The 17,047-nt window shown below is 37.3% G+C and overlaps 2 protein-coding genes across 2 annotated transcripts in view; one reads left to right on the forward strand and one right to left on the reverse strand.

The window, feature by feature from the left end:
* The window catches only part of alx4a (ALX homeobox 4a), a 44,732-nt gene extending 38,704 nt beyond the window's left edge, over positions 1-6,028 (forward strand). The window contains exon 4 of the mRNA XM_020510164.2: positions 4,977-6,028. Within this exon, the coding sequence (XP_020365753.1) occupies positions 4,977-5,300 (324 nt within the window). The 3' untranslated portion in view covers positions 5,301-6,028. The remainder of the gene's footprint in view (positions 1-4,976) is intronic.
* Positions 6,029-8,616: 2,588 nt separating this feature from the next.
* The window catches only part of LOC125485277 (exostosin-2-like), a 41,565-nt gene continuing 33,134 nt past the window's right edge, over positions 8,617-17,047 (reverse strand). The window contains exons 4-6 of the mRNA XM_048607363.1: positions 15,111-15,239; positions 14,295-14,377; positions 8,617-13,535 (exon numbers count right to left, since the gene is read on the reverse strand). Of these exons, the coding sequence (XP_048463320.1) occupies positions 13,397-13,535; positions 14,295-14,377; positions 15,111-15,239 (351 nt within the window). The 3' untranslated portion in view covers positions 8,617-13,396. The remainder of the gene's footprint in view (positions 13,536-14,294; positions 14,378-15,110; positions 15,240-17,047) is intronic.

Consider the following 17,047-nt stretch of genomic DNA (forward strand, 5'->3'; position numbering starts at 1 on the left):
AACATACCCATTCCAGATCTCTGAACTGTTTCCACTTCTTTTCAGAATCACAGAATTGTTCCATTGCAGGAGGAGGTCATTTGGCGCTTTATGCCTACACTTATTCTATTACCAAATGCCAATCTTCTGCCTTTGCCCCATAGCCCTGCACACTATCCAAATAATCATCCAACAATCTTCTTTAAATAAGGTGACTAGTACTCTACAGAGTACTTAAGATGTGGTCTCTTCTGTACCTCGAATAACTGAAGCATAGCCTCCTTACTTTCACATTCAATTCCCCTCAAAATAACTTATAACATTCCATTTGTTTTCCTAATCACTTGCTGTGCCTGCATACTAGTCTTTTACAATTCATGTGCTAAGACATCCATACACCTCTGAATCTCACGGCTCTGCAATTTATCATTGTTTACTTTTTTGTATTCTTTCTGCCAAAATGGATAATTTTACATTATAGTTCAGTTGCCAGATCTTTGCCCATCCACTTAACTTATCACGTCCCTTTTTAGGCTCTTCCATCCTCTTCAAAATTTACTTTCATACCTGTGTCATCTTGCAAGTTTGGCAACTATACTTTGTCCCTTCATCCAAATCATTGATATAAATTGTAAATAGTCCCAGCAATGATCCCTTTGGCACATCATTTGTTACATCTTGCTAACTAGAAAAATATCCAGATACACGTCCTCTGCTTCTTGTTGGCTGGCCAATCTTCCATTAATGCCAATGTACTACCTCCTAGACCATGAACTCTTATTTTCCGCAATAATCTTTTGATGTGGAACTTTATCTAACACTTTCTGGAAACTAAATACTGTATATCAACCAGTTCTCCTTTACCAAGAGCACATGTTACTTCCTCAAAGAATTTGAACAGACTGGTTAAATATGATTTCCCTATGTCAACATAATTTTGACTTTAACAAATTACCTTGAATTTTAAGCTTCCTGCTAGAATTTCTTTAATATAATTTCTTATGATAGCTATAGTTTCCTGCTTTCTGTCTCCAATCATTTTTGAATAAAGGAGTTACATTCACTATCTGCTAATCTAATAGGACTGTTCATGAGTCTAATTAGTTTTGGAGAAACAAAACCAATGCATTAGCAATCCCACTAAATACTTCTTTTATGATTCCAGGATGAAATCTGTCAGCTTCCCGGTATTTGTCAGCTAACAAATTCCACAGTTCCACTTCACTCGATTGTAATTTTTCTGAGTTACTTCCCCCTTCAATTTCCTGATTTATCATTGCTTCTGGGATGTTCCTTGTCACCCCTATAGTGAATACTGATGGAAAATACTTGTTAATTCATCTGCCATGTCTTTATATTTCACTATCAATTTTCCAAATTCACTTTCTTTTGGAACAATGCTCACTTTGTCAACTTTTCTGTATGGTGTTTAGTAAAAATCTTACTACTTATTTTTATATTTCTAGGTAGACTTTTCTTGTACTGTAATTTTTCCCTCCTTTTAAAGTTCTTAGCTATTCTTTCTGTCCAATCTTCTGACCTGCCACATTTCTTTGCACAATTATATGCTTTTTAATTAAATTTGATGCCTCTGTTAACATTTCTACTTAAACATGGATAATGGGTCTGTCCTTGGAATTTTTCTTTCTCCTTAGAATGTACCTACTCTCTGATTTTTTTTAAATATCCCCTTAAATGCTGACCACTGCATCTCTGTTGATTAAATCTTTCACCTAACTTGTCAGGTCACTTGAACTAGCTCTTCTTTTATACACACATAATTGCCACTATTGAAGCTCAAGAAGTAATTTCAGACCCACTCCTCTCAAATGGAATGTAAAATTAAATCATATTATCATTGCTCCTACCTAAAAGCCCACCTTCACTTTGAGTTTATTACTTAATCCTGTCTCATTGCACAATACCAGGTCTGATAATAGCCTGCTCTCTGTTTGGCTCCAAAATTTGTTATTGTAAAAACAATCCCATTCTACGAACTCGCCATCTGATTTTTCCAAGTTGTATGTAGATTAAAATTTCCCACAATTATGCTTATGCTTCACATTATTATGTGGTTAGGGACAGAGGTCTATATACACTCACACAGATCCTGTCTTGCTTTTATCATTTCTTATCTCTGTACAAATCATGTCTATATGCTAATGATAATACAGTGTGGAGCTGGAGGAACACAGCAGGCCAGCATTTTCAGAGGAGCAGGAAAGCTGACGTTTCAGGTCGGGACCCTTCTTCAGAAATGGGGAGGGGGAAGGGAGCTTGGAAATAAATACAGAGGGGCGGTGGGACTGTGAATGTAGGTGGGATGGTGATAGGTAAATGCAGGAGTGGTGGGGATTGGTCAGTGGGATGGGTGGAACAGATAGGTGGGAGGGAAGATTGAAAGGTTGTGTCAGGTCAAGGAGGCAGGGATGAGAGGGAGGGTTGGACATGGGATGAGGCCGAGGGTGGGGAGATTTTAAAACTGGTGAATTCCATGTTTAGGCCATTCGGTTGTAGGCTCCTGAGGCAGAATATGAGGTGTTGCTCCTCCAGTTTGCGGGTGGTGTCATTGTGACCACTGGAGGAGACCCAGGATGGACATGTCACCCAGGGAGTGGGAGGGGGCGTTAAAATGGTACACCTCCCCCCTCACCTCCATTCAAGGTCCAAAACAAACCTTTCATATCAGACAGGAGTTCACCTGTACAACCGACAACTTGGTCTACTGTATCCGTTGCTCCCGATGTGGCCTCCTCTAGATCAGTGAGAGCAAGCGTAGACTCAGAGACTGTTTCGTAGAGAATCTGCGCTGTGTGTGTGACAAACAACACCTTCCAGTCGCCAACCATTTTAACTCTCCCTCCCACTCCCTGGGGTGACATGTCCATCCTGGGTCTCCTCCAGTGTCACAATGAGACCACCTACAAACTGGAGGAGCAGCACCTCATATTCCGCCTTGGGAGACTACAGCCCAATGTCTTAAACATGGAATTCACCAGTTTTAAAATCTCTCCGTCCCTGGCCTCATTCCCATGTTCAACCAATCCTCTCATCCCACTGACCAATCCCCACCACTCTGTACCTGCATTCACCTATCACCATCCCACCTACCTTCCCCATCCCTACCCCTCTGTATTTATTTCCCAGCTCCTTTCTCCCCTCTCCCTCACCCCACCACACCCCCACCCATTTCTGAAGAAGACTCCCGACCCAAAATGTCAACTTTCCTGCTCCTCTGATGCTGCCTGTCCAGCTGTGTTCCTCCAGCTCTACACTGTGTTATCTCGGACTCCAGCATCTGCAGTTTTTGCTATCTCATTCCTATATGCTGGTTTCCTGAACTTGGGTCATCCTTCTTGTTGTGATAATACAGTCATGCGGATACTGGAGATCTGAACCAAAAACAGAAATTGTTCAACAGTATACTGGCCCTTGTACAATTCAGATGGAGAACATCCCAATGATATAGATCCCACTTTCCCCAGAATGGTGCCAGTGCCATACAAACCAGAACACATTTCTCTCTTATCAGTTTTTGCACCACACCTGATTTGCCCTATGCCAATTTGCATGTGATTCAGAGTTTATCACCTTTTTGTGGTTTTGCTTCTTAGTTTGGCGCCTAACCACTTACATTATACTGAACTTGCGTCTTTTTGAATTAAGAGTTTAATCTTGACCATGAAACCATTGTCAGTTGTTGGAAAAATCTACCTGGTTCGCTAATGTCCATCGAGGAAGGAAACTGCTGTCCTTACCAATCTGGCCTACATGTGACTCCTGACCACAATGTGATCGAGTCTTAACTGCCCTCTGCAATAAACGCTGGCCTAACAAGTGATGTCCACATCCCATGAACAAATAAAAATAAACTGGACTACACTGACTGGATCCTCCTTCCACTGCAAGTCCCTCTTTGTTCAAGGGGATATGGGTGTCATTGGCAAGGCCAGATTTTGTGGATCCATTAGTAATAATCTGTTGAGAAAGTGGCGTTCAACTACCTTTTTGAACCTCTGCATTACACATTATGAAGATATCCCCACAGAACCTTGCCCGTATGGACGTTCCAGGAGTTTGACCAAGTGATGAAGAACCAGATCTGGAATATATGCAATTTCAGACTGCAGCAATGAAGTTGACCTAACAGTCCTTTCTGATCAATTCAAGGGCAGTTAAGGATGGGCAATAAATGCTGGCCTCACCAGTACCTCCCATGTCTCATGAAAGAGTAAAGGAGTAGAAGCAGCATGCATATAGTTCTGATTTGCAAATGCAGCATGTTGTCACTTTATTTTCAGATGCTTGGCATACACCCTAGAATTTTGGTAATGGTGAACTAAAAAGATATGCGGGGCCATGTGTTCACAATGTGATGGAATATAATTCTGCTATTGTTGATGGCCCATGGACACTCACCTTTGTGTTACTTTATCACTGCTGAAATACTCCCAGTTAGCACTGTGATAATACCACACAACATGATGGACTTACCAGGAATGTGTGGAGGTCATTTGCATCAATATCCTAAGACTAATGCATCTGCAATGGTTAACTTGCTGAGAATAAGACTGTAGTTTTTCACTTTCATTAGCTTTTGCAACTTCTGTTGCAGGCTCAGTCCATTAGCTAGGTCCTCCAAGGCTTGACCAGCTCAAAGTAATGTTACTGAGCTGTTCCTAATGATCGATAAGAGGTCTCTCACTCGGGGTACATTGTGTCCTTATCTGAATGTAGTTATATAAAATGTACACAATATTTGTTTTTCAATACTGTTAGAGGTTTACACTTGCATAGTGTCCACAGACTTTTATAGTAAGTGGAACTTTGCAGTGGAAATACTGGAAATTGACTGTGACCCAAACTAACAGTAGACTGAACAATTAGTTTTGAAAAGTGATTAAAATGTATAAAAATAAAGCACTTGGAAAACTAACTAGACGTATGAGAATACTAAAAAAGTTGATTAAAATTTAATCCATTCATTTTTCTTCCAGATACAAAACCCATCTTGGATTGGTAATAATGGTGCCTCCTCTCCTGTGCCAGCTTGTGTTGTGCCCTGTGAAACGGTAACATCCTGCATGTCCCCACATGCACATGCACATGCTCCAGGTGGGGTGTCTGACTTCCTGGGTGTTTCTGCCCCTGGCAGCCATGTGGGACAGACACATATGGGTGGTCTCTTTGGCACCACTGGGCTCGGAGCTGCCATCAACGCATTTGACATCAGTAATGAACCAGATCGAAAATCATCCAGCATTGCAGCCTTAAGAATGAAAGCCAAAGAGCACAGCGCTGCCATATCTTGGGCCACATGACCGATATAACAGTACATATTCAAACACTGAAAATAGTACAATATTACATAATGCTGGACTAAGGACATAACGCAACATGGAGATTTATAAGCAGCACTTTTTCTATTATAGGTTGGTAGGATTAGAAATGAGGTTTACACCATTTTCAAAATATTTACATTGTACCCCTCACTGTACAAGAGCCACATTGAAAAATATTCAAAATCCAAAGTTTCATTTGAAGTTGATATCCTTAGATTTCAGGCAAGCTTGTAAAAGTCGACAGTAAAATGGCAACTTAAAACCAGATACATAGTTAGAATCCATCAAGCTTCGTAAGAAATTGCAGAGTTCTGTGTAATATTGATGTATATTTGCAGTCATCACTGACCATAACATTTGAAGATTAAAAAAAAAGCTTGTTGTATAGAACAGCTTGTAAATTAATTCAAATAACTCACCAGCCAAATAGATTAACAAGACACTGTTCTGATGAAATCATGAGAAAAGTTAAACACACCTGGGGTCCAGTATCTGTTAGGATGCAAAAACCATAAATCTCTTATTTTATGGCATATAGTTTTGAACTATTTCAATTGACTGCATTTATTGTGAATGCCACCATTAGGTGACACAGTGCCTACACATGGGAAGTTTTAGAAAGCAGAGGTTGACCCCCCTCTGAGAACCAAAACCGAAACACCCAAAGAAGAGCACCTCGCCCTATAATCTGTTAAAAGGAGTGTGAAAAGGGGTGTAACCTGCCTTTCAGTAACTTCTAATGGTTAAATCAAATAAATCCTTGACACTCACGTTACAATCAACAAGTAACAAATTATTTATCTAATGCTAACATTGAACAAATTAACTAAACTATTAACGAATCAAACAAATCTATTCTAACTACTCACTATTCCTGAATAACGCAAGATTCTAATGGTATGCTGTTCCAATAAATACAATTCACACTTATATGGCAAAATAGAATTTAGTCTCTTGAAATTACAGCAAGTTACATCTTCTGGAATGTTCTGTGTCTTCTCTGTCTATTCTTCTGTCAGGAATGTTTTCTCTGTCAATTATTCTGTCAGGAATCTCAGCTAGAAGTGCTGTGGTACTGTTGAGAATAGATGGTGCTTTCTCTAAGAGCTGAGAGCTGTTATCTCCAGCAGATAGCAGTTAGCTCTGCCAATTTTCCAACTTACCCCTTCTTTTATACCCCTAATTATCAATCCATTTCTTACAATTGGATTGGTCCTAGGTTGTCAAAACCATCAGATTCAAATTTGATAGGTTTTTGGTATCTAAGTGCCTGGTTCAAATTGATTGGCTAAATTCAAAATGCTATTGTCTTGGTAAAAATGCTGCTTGGCCTGCTAATGCGATGGCCTTTTGATACAAAGGTTTCAATTTGGGTGCTCTCTGTACTTGCAAATTTTCAAGCTGCTCACAGGCATCTCCAAGCATAGAAAAAGCACAATCTTTTTAAAAGATCATGCCATGCTTTCCCCCCAGCATTTTATAAACACCAATATTTTATAAACACCAAATTCTAATGCCCTGCCTCCCAATCCACGAATACTCTACCCAACTTCGCAACAGAAGAAACATAGACTTACAGTGCCACATCACTGCAAAGTGATGAAACAGCAGCTGACACGAACCTCATGTGTTTTCTGTTAAAAGTTATTTTCTGAGGTTTGCAGACGACGTGATGCATTTCTGGAGCAGCCTGGTCCGGCCGCTCCTTCTGCCCAGACAAAACTCAATGACTGTGGATTTGATAAACAAGTGAATGTCCATTTCCAGCACAACCTATACACTACCCTCCATGGTGGTACGTAATGGTCAGGGAGTGAGGTGGCGGACAGCTGTTCTGTCAGAGACAGTAGTCTCCACCTTGCCTCAGCCTTTCCGGTCCCCTTGTCTCCAGATGCCTCCTGCAGTAACCATGGACGGTGTCAAAACCCACGTGCAGGTGAAACGTAGTGATGTCAACAGTGCATGCACAGATGCTTCCTGTGGCCTGTCATAGGCAGGTGTCATCATACCTTGCTTCTGTATATATACGAGGGGGCCATTTTGGTATTCCAAGTAATTACTTCAATTCCAATTAGATACTGAAAACCATGGCAACATCTTTCAATTTTAGTAAATGTATCGATTTATTCTAATTTTGTAATCAAGTTTTTCTTAAGATTTCTGTATACAAATTATAACTAAGTTTTGTTTTGTTTTTGCCAAATTACTTTGTTTTAAATTATATTGGCTACAGGGTTTTGTAAAAGCCCCATATCAGTTGTGGTATAGAGACTAATTGGTTCCCTTGCCCTACTGCCACAACGGATCTATAAGGACATTTTCTTTCAATGGAATATTTTATTAAAGTAAACTGGATATCAAGTTCAAATCAATTTTTAAGTAATTAATCTTTTAAAAAATATTTACTTGACCTTCAACATCAAAACCTGTGTCTAGTCCTGGGCACTGACCTATAGTAGCAACAGTAGTTTAAGACCTTGCAAAGTTTACACAATTTAAAAAAAGACAAGTTAAGAAAATGTCTTACAAATAAACAAAAAAATTGTGTTATTGCTAACTATACCAAAAGTGAGATGTTATACCGTTTTAAATGTCATTATCTTTTGCAACAATCACGCCCATTGCTATTACTTATACTACTGAAGTAGAAGGTTGAAGTTCAGAGTAATATATCTGTTTGGGTGTGTTGTGTACTTTTGCCGAGAAGAAATCTCAAGAATATTACTGTTATAATTTGTTGTAAAATATTTTACTCCTTTAGCTTTAATTGCCTTGTTTTAAATATAATTGTAGGAAAGGGTGCAATTAGATTACATTCAATAAAAAAAGTTACTGCATCCAAAGTAGTGTTCATCATTACTGTGAGAATCTAACAGACTCATAATTTGCCTCTGTTGTACTGTTTTATGAGTAAGTTATTGCACTTGGAACAATGATTTGCATAGATGTAATTTCTTAGGAAACTGTAACAGAGTGGGTCAGAATGGTATGTATTGTTTTGACAGGTATAACCAATAACTCAATAAAGAATCTATCTTTTTCCTACTGAAGAAAAAAACTATTTTCTTTTCAAGGAATGGTGATGAAATATGATCTTGATAGCTCTGAAGTCTTTCATTAATTGGAGTGGACAAAAATACCAACACTGCCCTTCTGAACTGCTGACAGAGTACAGAAAGGATTACAGAACTTATATTAACAACAGGTGTCAGAAGATGTACACCAGTAACTCTGAATGTAGTGACTTACAAAATCAGACCATTCCCAAAGAAAGTCGAACACAACAGTATACCTATTAATATTCCTTCCATATTCTTCACATTTTAATAAAAATTTCAACAAGTGTACATCTTAATAATTCAAGCATTATCGATTTTATAATTAAGATATTGTTCAAATTTGTCAAAAATGCTGCTAACAGCATTGTGCACAAGAGTGAAAACAAAATAGTTTTGTATTATTCCCCGGTTCACAAATTAAGGGAAGACAATATCCTGTCAACACATCTGGGGTTGAGCTGCAAACTGCCCGCTGTGACATTAATGTAAAGTAACATCTTAGTTGGATTACACTGAAAAATATTTACAGATTTGTAATCACATAGTAAGTACACTCATGAGTTGGTCCAATTATCACAGGACATATTGGGTGTGATATAAAGTGAATTTATTTAATAAATGACTTGCAGGTGGCCACCTAATGAGTTCCATTTAACAGTACTGTTCAGTTATGAAATACACAGCAGTATGTGATAATTAACTGACAGATAACATTTGCAAATAAAGTACAATGACATTAAATCAAACAATACAATTAGAAGTTGATAAGAGATCATATATAGGTGATGGATTTTGCCATTTTGGTGCAAGGATTGCAGGAAAATATCAACGGCAATGGATGAGCCACATGCTTTGCAAAACCTGAAATACAATTTTAAGACTCAATGTGGTTCACTTGTTTCATATATCCATGCAATTTCCACTTAAAATAATTGAAATGACTAAATCCAATAAGAGCAAAATACTGCCGATGTTAGAAATCTGAACTGAAAACAGAAGGCACTGGAGAAACTCCGCAGGTCTGGCAGCATCTGTGCAGAGAACAATACAGAGTTAATGATTCAAGTCCGATATGATTTCTTCAGAACAGCTCAGTTACAACCATTTGACCAATTTCATCTCACCCAGCCACCCAGCAAAAAGCTTACTTTATTCCCTATCAAAATTACCTTATTCAGAAGTCATTCCACTTATTAATCATTTTGCGTGGAGAGAATTCTAATTTCAATGCTATCTTTATCCTTTAATAACGTAACCCATTGCCTTTTTGTCCCAAAATAAAAACAGAATATGACTGAAATCCTCAGAAAGGTAGGCAGCATCTATGGAGCGTGAAACGGAATTAACATTTCAAGTTAATGGCCTCAATTTGGATCCCCAGGACTGGAAAGTTTTGGAGAAAAGGGGTAGTGGAATGAGAGAACTAAAGGGAATGTCTGATGAAGTTGGAAGGCAGAAGTAATTTGCTCCAAGTTGTGAGCCAGCACTTGAGAGAAAACTGCAAATTTTGAATTAAACAAACTATGAAAAACATTTCTTCATTTAACAGTTGTGATGTTTAAAAAGATTTTATAGCCATATTCGTACAGTGCGCTCAATGCATTCTGCTGCAAAATGCTTTCATCACCTTTTTTTTGTAGGATTCTTGGATTCCATACAAATCCAAAATATGAGATTTTTGATTAGAACATTGGACCAACCTTTTAAAAACAAAAGCTGTACCATCCCCACCCCAATGGGATGGCTGCAGTTATGCAAAAAGCCTTTTGTTATAATGGCCAGCTAACAATCCTGAACATGGACAACAAAGGTCAGCAGACCATATCAGTTGGGTGGGGGAAGATCCATTAATTCAGTTTTCAGTAGGAATCAACTGATAGAAACAAGAACTCTGGATGATTGTTCCTTTCCCCAGTCAAAACAACAACAATGTCAAAGTTATTCAGTTGGCTTAGTCAGCTATAGGGTAGTCTAGTACACAACAGAAATCAAAACTGAAACCACTTGACTCAGGCGCCTTTGTACCTTACCAGTTCATTGTCCACTGGCTCATCAGGGAAGCTTTATAGGTCAATCAATTGCACTGTATAGAATGTATGCATAAGGGGTTGTGAATTTCTACACTAAGCAGTTCAATCTTACGGCAATTCAACCACCTCCTCATGTACACTCTGATGAATAAGGGAGTTAAAGTGCTTAAATCACAGCATAAAATCCAGGTTTTTCAAAAGTTAATTGACAAATAACCACTGTTCTTCAATTTAGAGAAGAGGAGTTCTAACAACTAAGTATATAATATGACTTCAAAGAGTTGCAGCAGAATAAAAGGGCATTAAAAACAGATTCTTAATATTTCGTTTGACACGGAGTCCATTTTTGTTACAATTCTGGATCAAATTCCCATAAATGCAATTAGTTTTGTAATCATAGAACTTGTAAACAGTGTCAGCAACTTTGTAAATATTTATGTCTCTGAGCCAACATTTCTCTCTCAACCGCTGCCACCTAAAAACAGATGGAACATTCCTGTGTGGAATAGCAGTTGTATTTTCCAACATAAGTAACTACACTTAGAAGAATTACTTTTCAAAGTACTCTGGTGTCAATATAGGGGAGATGTATAAATCTAAGTTCTTTTTATGTTAGAAAAAATCAAGAATTGCTCAAGGTTTACTAAAAATGTACACAACTCATGATAGCAAATCATAGCTGCTTCAAACTTGACCAGCATTTTCTTCTACATTGTTGCTGTCCAACATTCAATATATCATCACTACATAGTTATGCATTTACTCGTATTACTGATCACTAACAGTGGGAAAATATGAAAACACAAACAACTGACAATAGTTGTCTGATGCAGGAATAGCAATTCACAGAGCTGATATAAAAACATCAAAAGTTGAGCACCAGTTTGATTCCAACAATTCGATCCCTGTAATGCATGATTCTGATGCCAGTGTTTTTCTTTCTTTCAATGAGTTATATTCATTAATTGTCTCAGAAACATTTTGTGCCAACCAGTCCAATGAAGGGAGCACAATGCACCCTGATATTATGTGACAACTTTGAAGCAAAACAAATGAAACTCACAACTTTTCTGGCTTCTTGTGATGGACTTCATCTCAGAAACTACCACAGAATACACTCCTGGGATTAGCCAATTAACAGTTGGATTTTGCAGGGTTAAAATGGAATAAAGCAGCTGCTGGAAAATATTACACAGTATAAAAGGCTCTATAAATCATGAACATTCTTGGTTTCTAACAATGATATCTATCATGATCATCAATAAAAAAAAAACAAACATTATAACCACAGTGCTGTTCAACAGGCAGCTCTTTGGAAGAAAGTATTAGTTTTCAAAAATGTGCAAAAACCTTCACCAGTCTAAAGTTGCTATATTATCTCAGGAAGATTGGATTACAACAGATGTCTAATGTATCTTTTGAATTTGATAAAATTCCTCATTTGACTGTGTGGTACAACACAGTATTGTCAGTATCTTAAATTTTGTTAAGGTGCTCTTAATGCGTATAGGGGCTTCTTATAGAACAGGGTTCCTAAATCCCAAATGCAAAACTGGTTTATGTTCTAACCCCAGCAGCCTAGGAAATATACTAAAGACACATTTTCCAGGCAACTAGTCTAGTGAATCCCAAACATTTTTATCTCTGACTTGCAGCCAGCTGTGCAAAGCCCATGCTTTGAGTATCCCAGGACTTTCATCTTGTAAAATATCGGAATGCCTTTTCTGCATCTAAGTCAGAATCAAGTTCTGCTGACTAGTTTTTAATTTTTTTTTCTCCCTTCTCATCCCCAACTATGGTTGCATGGATGAAAGCAGTCTCCCAGCAACTCTCAAACACTGGTACATTAATTGATTTGGGTTATGGAAGGGGGTGGAAAGGGAATAGCAGGTGGAAAGTGGGGAAGAAACAAAAAACAATTAATCATGGCCCCTACTCAATCAATGTTCAATGGCTGTACATTTCAACTTGGACCTCTGACTGGGAGAAGCAGCTTTGCCTGAATTTTTGAACCCATACCCATAATTTAAGAACTTTAAAGAACTCTTTCTGCACACCACTCGTTGACCCCATCCACCAATATCCTCAACCTCCATGTTGATAGCAACATAGTTTGTCCAGTTCACAAGCACATTGTATAGTGTGTGACTTACTGAACCACTGGAGAGCTTAAACTATTTTTAACAAGACAGCAATCATTAAGTTCCCTACCTAATATAGGTTAAATACATTATGTAAAATATATCAACTCAGCATCCCTAATAAAACAATACTCTCAAAAACTATTAGTGCGTACTGCTACCATGAGGAAATAAAAGATAGGCATCAAAGGTAAGGGATTATTATCATCAGCAACAATTAATGAGAACATATGAGCAGGAGATTATTTTTAGCAGAACGTTGCAATTACAATGTTGAATATTCGCAGTATAGATTGAAAATATTTCATTGTGTTCCATCTGCAGGTAAGTTCACTTGAAGTATGCTATACCAGGGAATAACCAATTAGGGCAAACAAAAGGACAACAAACATGCAGTATTATGACTATAGGTAGGCACATTGCAAATGGAGCAGTCAGTACATGGTCCAACTTTGGCAAGTTTGGAAACATAATTGTCACAAATCCTTTTGATGTCGAATCCAATGAGAGAGGAGGTTTTCCATATATCGTCATTGTGAAGAGTTGTATTTGAGTTTTTAATCTTCAATAATTTTCGCAACACACAACACACTTTTGTTTGAAAAAGAAAATAATTTTCTGTCATGATGGACTATTACAATTTGGTAACATTTACACTAAAAAAAAGTCACATTGTTCTCTGCATTACATCTCTTAAAGTTATAATCTTCAATAAAGAGGCAGAAGAAAACTGTGAATTACTGACAATAGTTTCAAATCACGCAGTGATTCGTCCATGCTGAAACTACATCTTACAGAACAAGGATCGTGTCCTCAAAAGGGTCACAATTTTGAATGCCAGCATTTCATAAACTGCCAATGTTGGGAAAACTCTTCAACTTCTCCGGGAAATCATCCTTGTACAAGACTGGATCGGCTCGATGTTCCACCACCTTCAGTGGCATGATCCCAAATACAGATGCAAATTTATTGATGCATTCTGACCTGCAATTATATTCCCATGGTTTTAAATATGTACTTAATGATATCTAATAAAACACTGTCAGAACAACATCTGCAAAACCAGAAATCATCACAAAACCATTATTGTAGTCCATAAAATTGAAAGCATTTCTTAAATTCATAACATTGGGATGTTTTAAGAAGTTAAGAGGACAGCATGGGAATATTAATGTTTTGAAAAGATGTCAAAAAAGACAAATGCTCACAAGTCTTTAGTTGAATAAATGCACGCAGGTTTTTGTAAGTTATTTTACAGTGGTTTTAAAGTTATATTTTATCTTCCATTAAAGCTTGTGGTAAAGAAAGATGAAATTCAATTGCTAATGGTGTTAATGTCTTTAAAGCACTCACAACAGAATATAGAAGCTGCAACAAGCACTATTCTCCAGTACTTCTAATGGTGAAATAAAATAAAACTGGGGTCTCAGTCTCCAACACAGTTCCTACAATTCTAATGCACTCACAATGCATTTTGAATCACTTTGATGCATATCTGCTATTCTGAACTACTGCAACGTTTTGAAACTTAGGACATCATTGCTTACAAATGTAAACGGGTTCAAACATTTCCAATATCATTAATTATGTAAACGTGGATAGAACTTTCTTTTTCGCAGAAGGCAGTGACTAACATTTTCCAAGTGGGCTGTAAATCTGGAACCAGTCATGCATGTTTTTCTTGGGCACTTCTGAAATGGCAGACACAAGCTGTTAAATACATGGGAGGAATGGAGCACTCACCGTTCAACCATATGGGTCTGGTCTAGTGACAGTCCATCAATTGCTGTGCACTCCGGGCACTTGAACTTTTTACGTGGGGTCACCTGCGTGTCACAATAATTCCAACAATATTAATGGCATGTTTAATCCAGCTAGATGTTCAAGCACGCCTGCAGTGTAATGTGAGAGCACCATTCTTTCAGAACATTTTGCTCAAGTTCCATCTGGCTCAGTAAGGCATATTTCAACTCACAAGAGGTCAATAAAATTACTAGAATGGTTTCACATTCGTTGAAAGTGTGTGATGACAACCCATTAAAACTCATTTAATGATTGTTTTCACACTTCTAGGTGCCTTGTACAAGCATTGGTTGCCAGTACAATCAAAAGGTGATGAAATGTTGCTTCCCCTACTTTGAAAGGATCTTATTAACCTATGTCTGTTTTCTCATTAAGTTGACTGACAGATTCTATGAATATTTAGAGACTGTAAAGGCGACAAAGTTTATAACACCCAAGAGGCTTTGCACAAACCAAAACTGCAATACCTTTAATACTGACTTTACAATGCTGGCTTCCCCCTTCAACAGTAATTTACAAAACAATATTAAAAACTTTAAAAATTAAGATTTGAATTTTTAAAATGATAAACAGATTATATCAATTATTTATGCATTAATTATAATTCTCATTTACGTTTAATTTATAAACATAAAATGTATATATATTTTATATCCCTTCTGATTAGTTACAATGTACTAAGGATTGCCAGACAAACATAGCAACTTTGTATGATTTCTCTTTCTGCACACCTTTCTGGTAGTCAAGGAAACGTACCTTAATAGGAGCTTTTCCGGTCATGTTAGCTACTAGGAAGTTCATAGCGATATCCTCACAGTTCATATGAGCATCCACCCAATTTTTAATATCACCTGGCATCTTGTAGGTATATAAGTAATTAAAATACTAAAAAGATAAAAAGCATTGCACAAGTCTATTAGAAATTATCTTTCAATGTGTAAATTACAATATTACAGTTAATAATGTTCAGGATTCTTGGACACAAAATAAAAAGAATTGTTAAAAGTTCTAATTTGAAATGTTGATTAAGCCACACTTTTGATAAATAGCTATTGAGAATTTGATCAAGCTTTTGAAGCTATGTATGTGTTACAATCTGTATGTGATAAATCATTATAGCCAGTCTTGATTCTACATAGCTCTCGTAACAATGCCCTCCCAACACAGCAATATAAAATTCATGCAAGTAAAGTTGCTCAAGGACAATAGAAAATTGGTGTCAAAAAGCAATAGGACTGCTGAAAGAAAATAAATCCACAAAAATAATGAAAAAAATGATGTGGGGGAGGGTTTGAGATGGAGAAGGGGTAAGAACAAAAGAACACTGCCTACAAATTAAGTACTTACAGTAAAAAACTGCCATGTGACACGAAGTCAATCTATACAAGCTTCACCAAGGCCATTAGTAGTTTGGATTTTCTGGCAGCAATGATGGTAAAACTGTCAGTGTTTACCATCACTACTCATCTAAAACAGGTAACTTCTGGAGCCTGCACATGCGCAGCTAAATGTAGAAATCCAGAAGCTGTTGTCAGTGGTTTTTACATTATGACGTTGAAGTCTGCACAGACTGGAACCAACATTGTGCTTGGAGTTTTGCCGTAAAAACTTTTGAAAAAAAATTACAACTTATTGAATGAGCCTTTTTTAACCAGCTTATTAAGTTCATTATTATTGCTAATCATCCTCTTGTTCCTGAAAAGAAATAACTTTATATTGGTGGAATGTCTATTTTTAAATCATGACCAAAATTAGCTCGCGTATTCTAAAATACTGTTTTTAAAGTTTATTCGTGATCCTTCAGCTTCAATCTTAATCCCATATGTTTGCTCCAATCTTCGTTTTGGGGTATCTCAAAAATGATTTTTAAAACTGAAGATTAGTGTATTTAGTTTTCTGGTTTGTGTAGTAAATGGGTCAGGAATGCTCAATACTTGATTGAGTGCAATAAGCATCACTACTGTGATGATATCATAAGGACTTGGTGAAAGAGTAAAGAAGGATCTCGTGGGACACATGCAAAAGCCAAGGTCCTCCAAATAGTCCTTTGTAGTTATGTAGAGTCTATTATTACAACTTGTAAATTGCAAAGCAGCGATAAATTACAATAATACAACACACAGAATGGTGGATGCTGGAAAATTGAAACAGAAACAGAAATTGCTAAAAAAATTCAGCAGGTCTGGCAGCATCTGTGGAGAGAAAACAGAGTTAATGTTTCAGGTATAATGTAGGAAAATGTGAAGTTGTCCTATTTGTCAGGAAGAATGAAAAAACAGAATATTATTTAAATAAAGAGAGACTACAGTACACAATGGCACAGAGGAATCTCAATGTTCTCTTCACAAAATGTTATCATGTGAGTAATTATGAAGGCACATGGCACTGCAAAGGCGTGGAGTATAAAAGTAGGTAAGGCTTGCTACAACTGTACAGTACATTGAAGAAAAGGCATCAAGTGGATGGAAAACAGATTTGGTCACCTTACTTAAGGACAGGTAAACTTAGATTGGAAGTTCAAACAAGACTTATTAGGTTAATGCTGGGATGGCGTTTTCTTATGAGAAATAGTCGAGCAGTTGGGCTTACTGCTTATTAAAACATAACAAGACCCTGAGTGAACTTGACAGGGCAGATGCTGAGCGGATGTTTCCCCATCTGCAAGAACCTACAACAAGAAAGCACAACATAAA

The sequence above is a fragment of the Rhincodon typus genome, chromosome 17 (assembly GCF_021869965.1).
Source record: "Rhincodon typus isolate 14 chromosome 17, sRhiTyp1.1, whole genome shotgun sequence".
Classification (NCBI taxonomy): Eukaryota; Metazoa; Chordata; class Chondrichthyes; order Orectolobiformes; family Rhincodontidae; genus Rhincodon; species Rhincodon typus.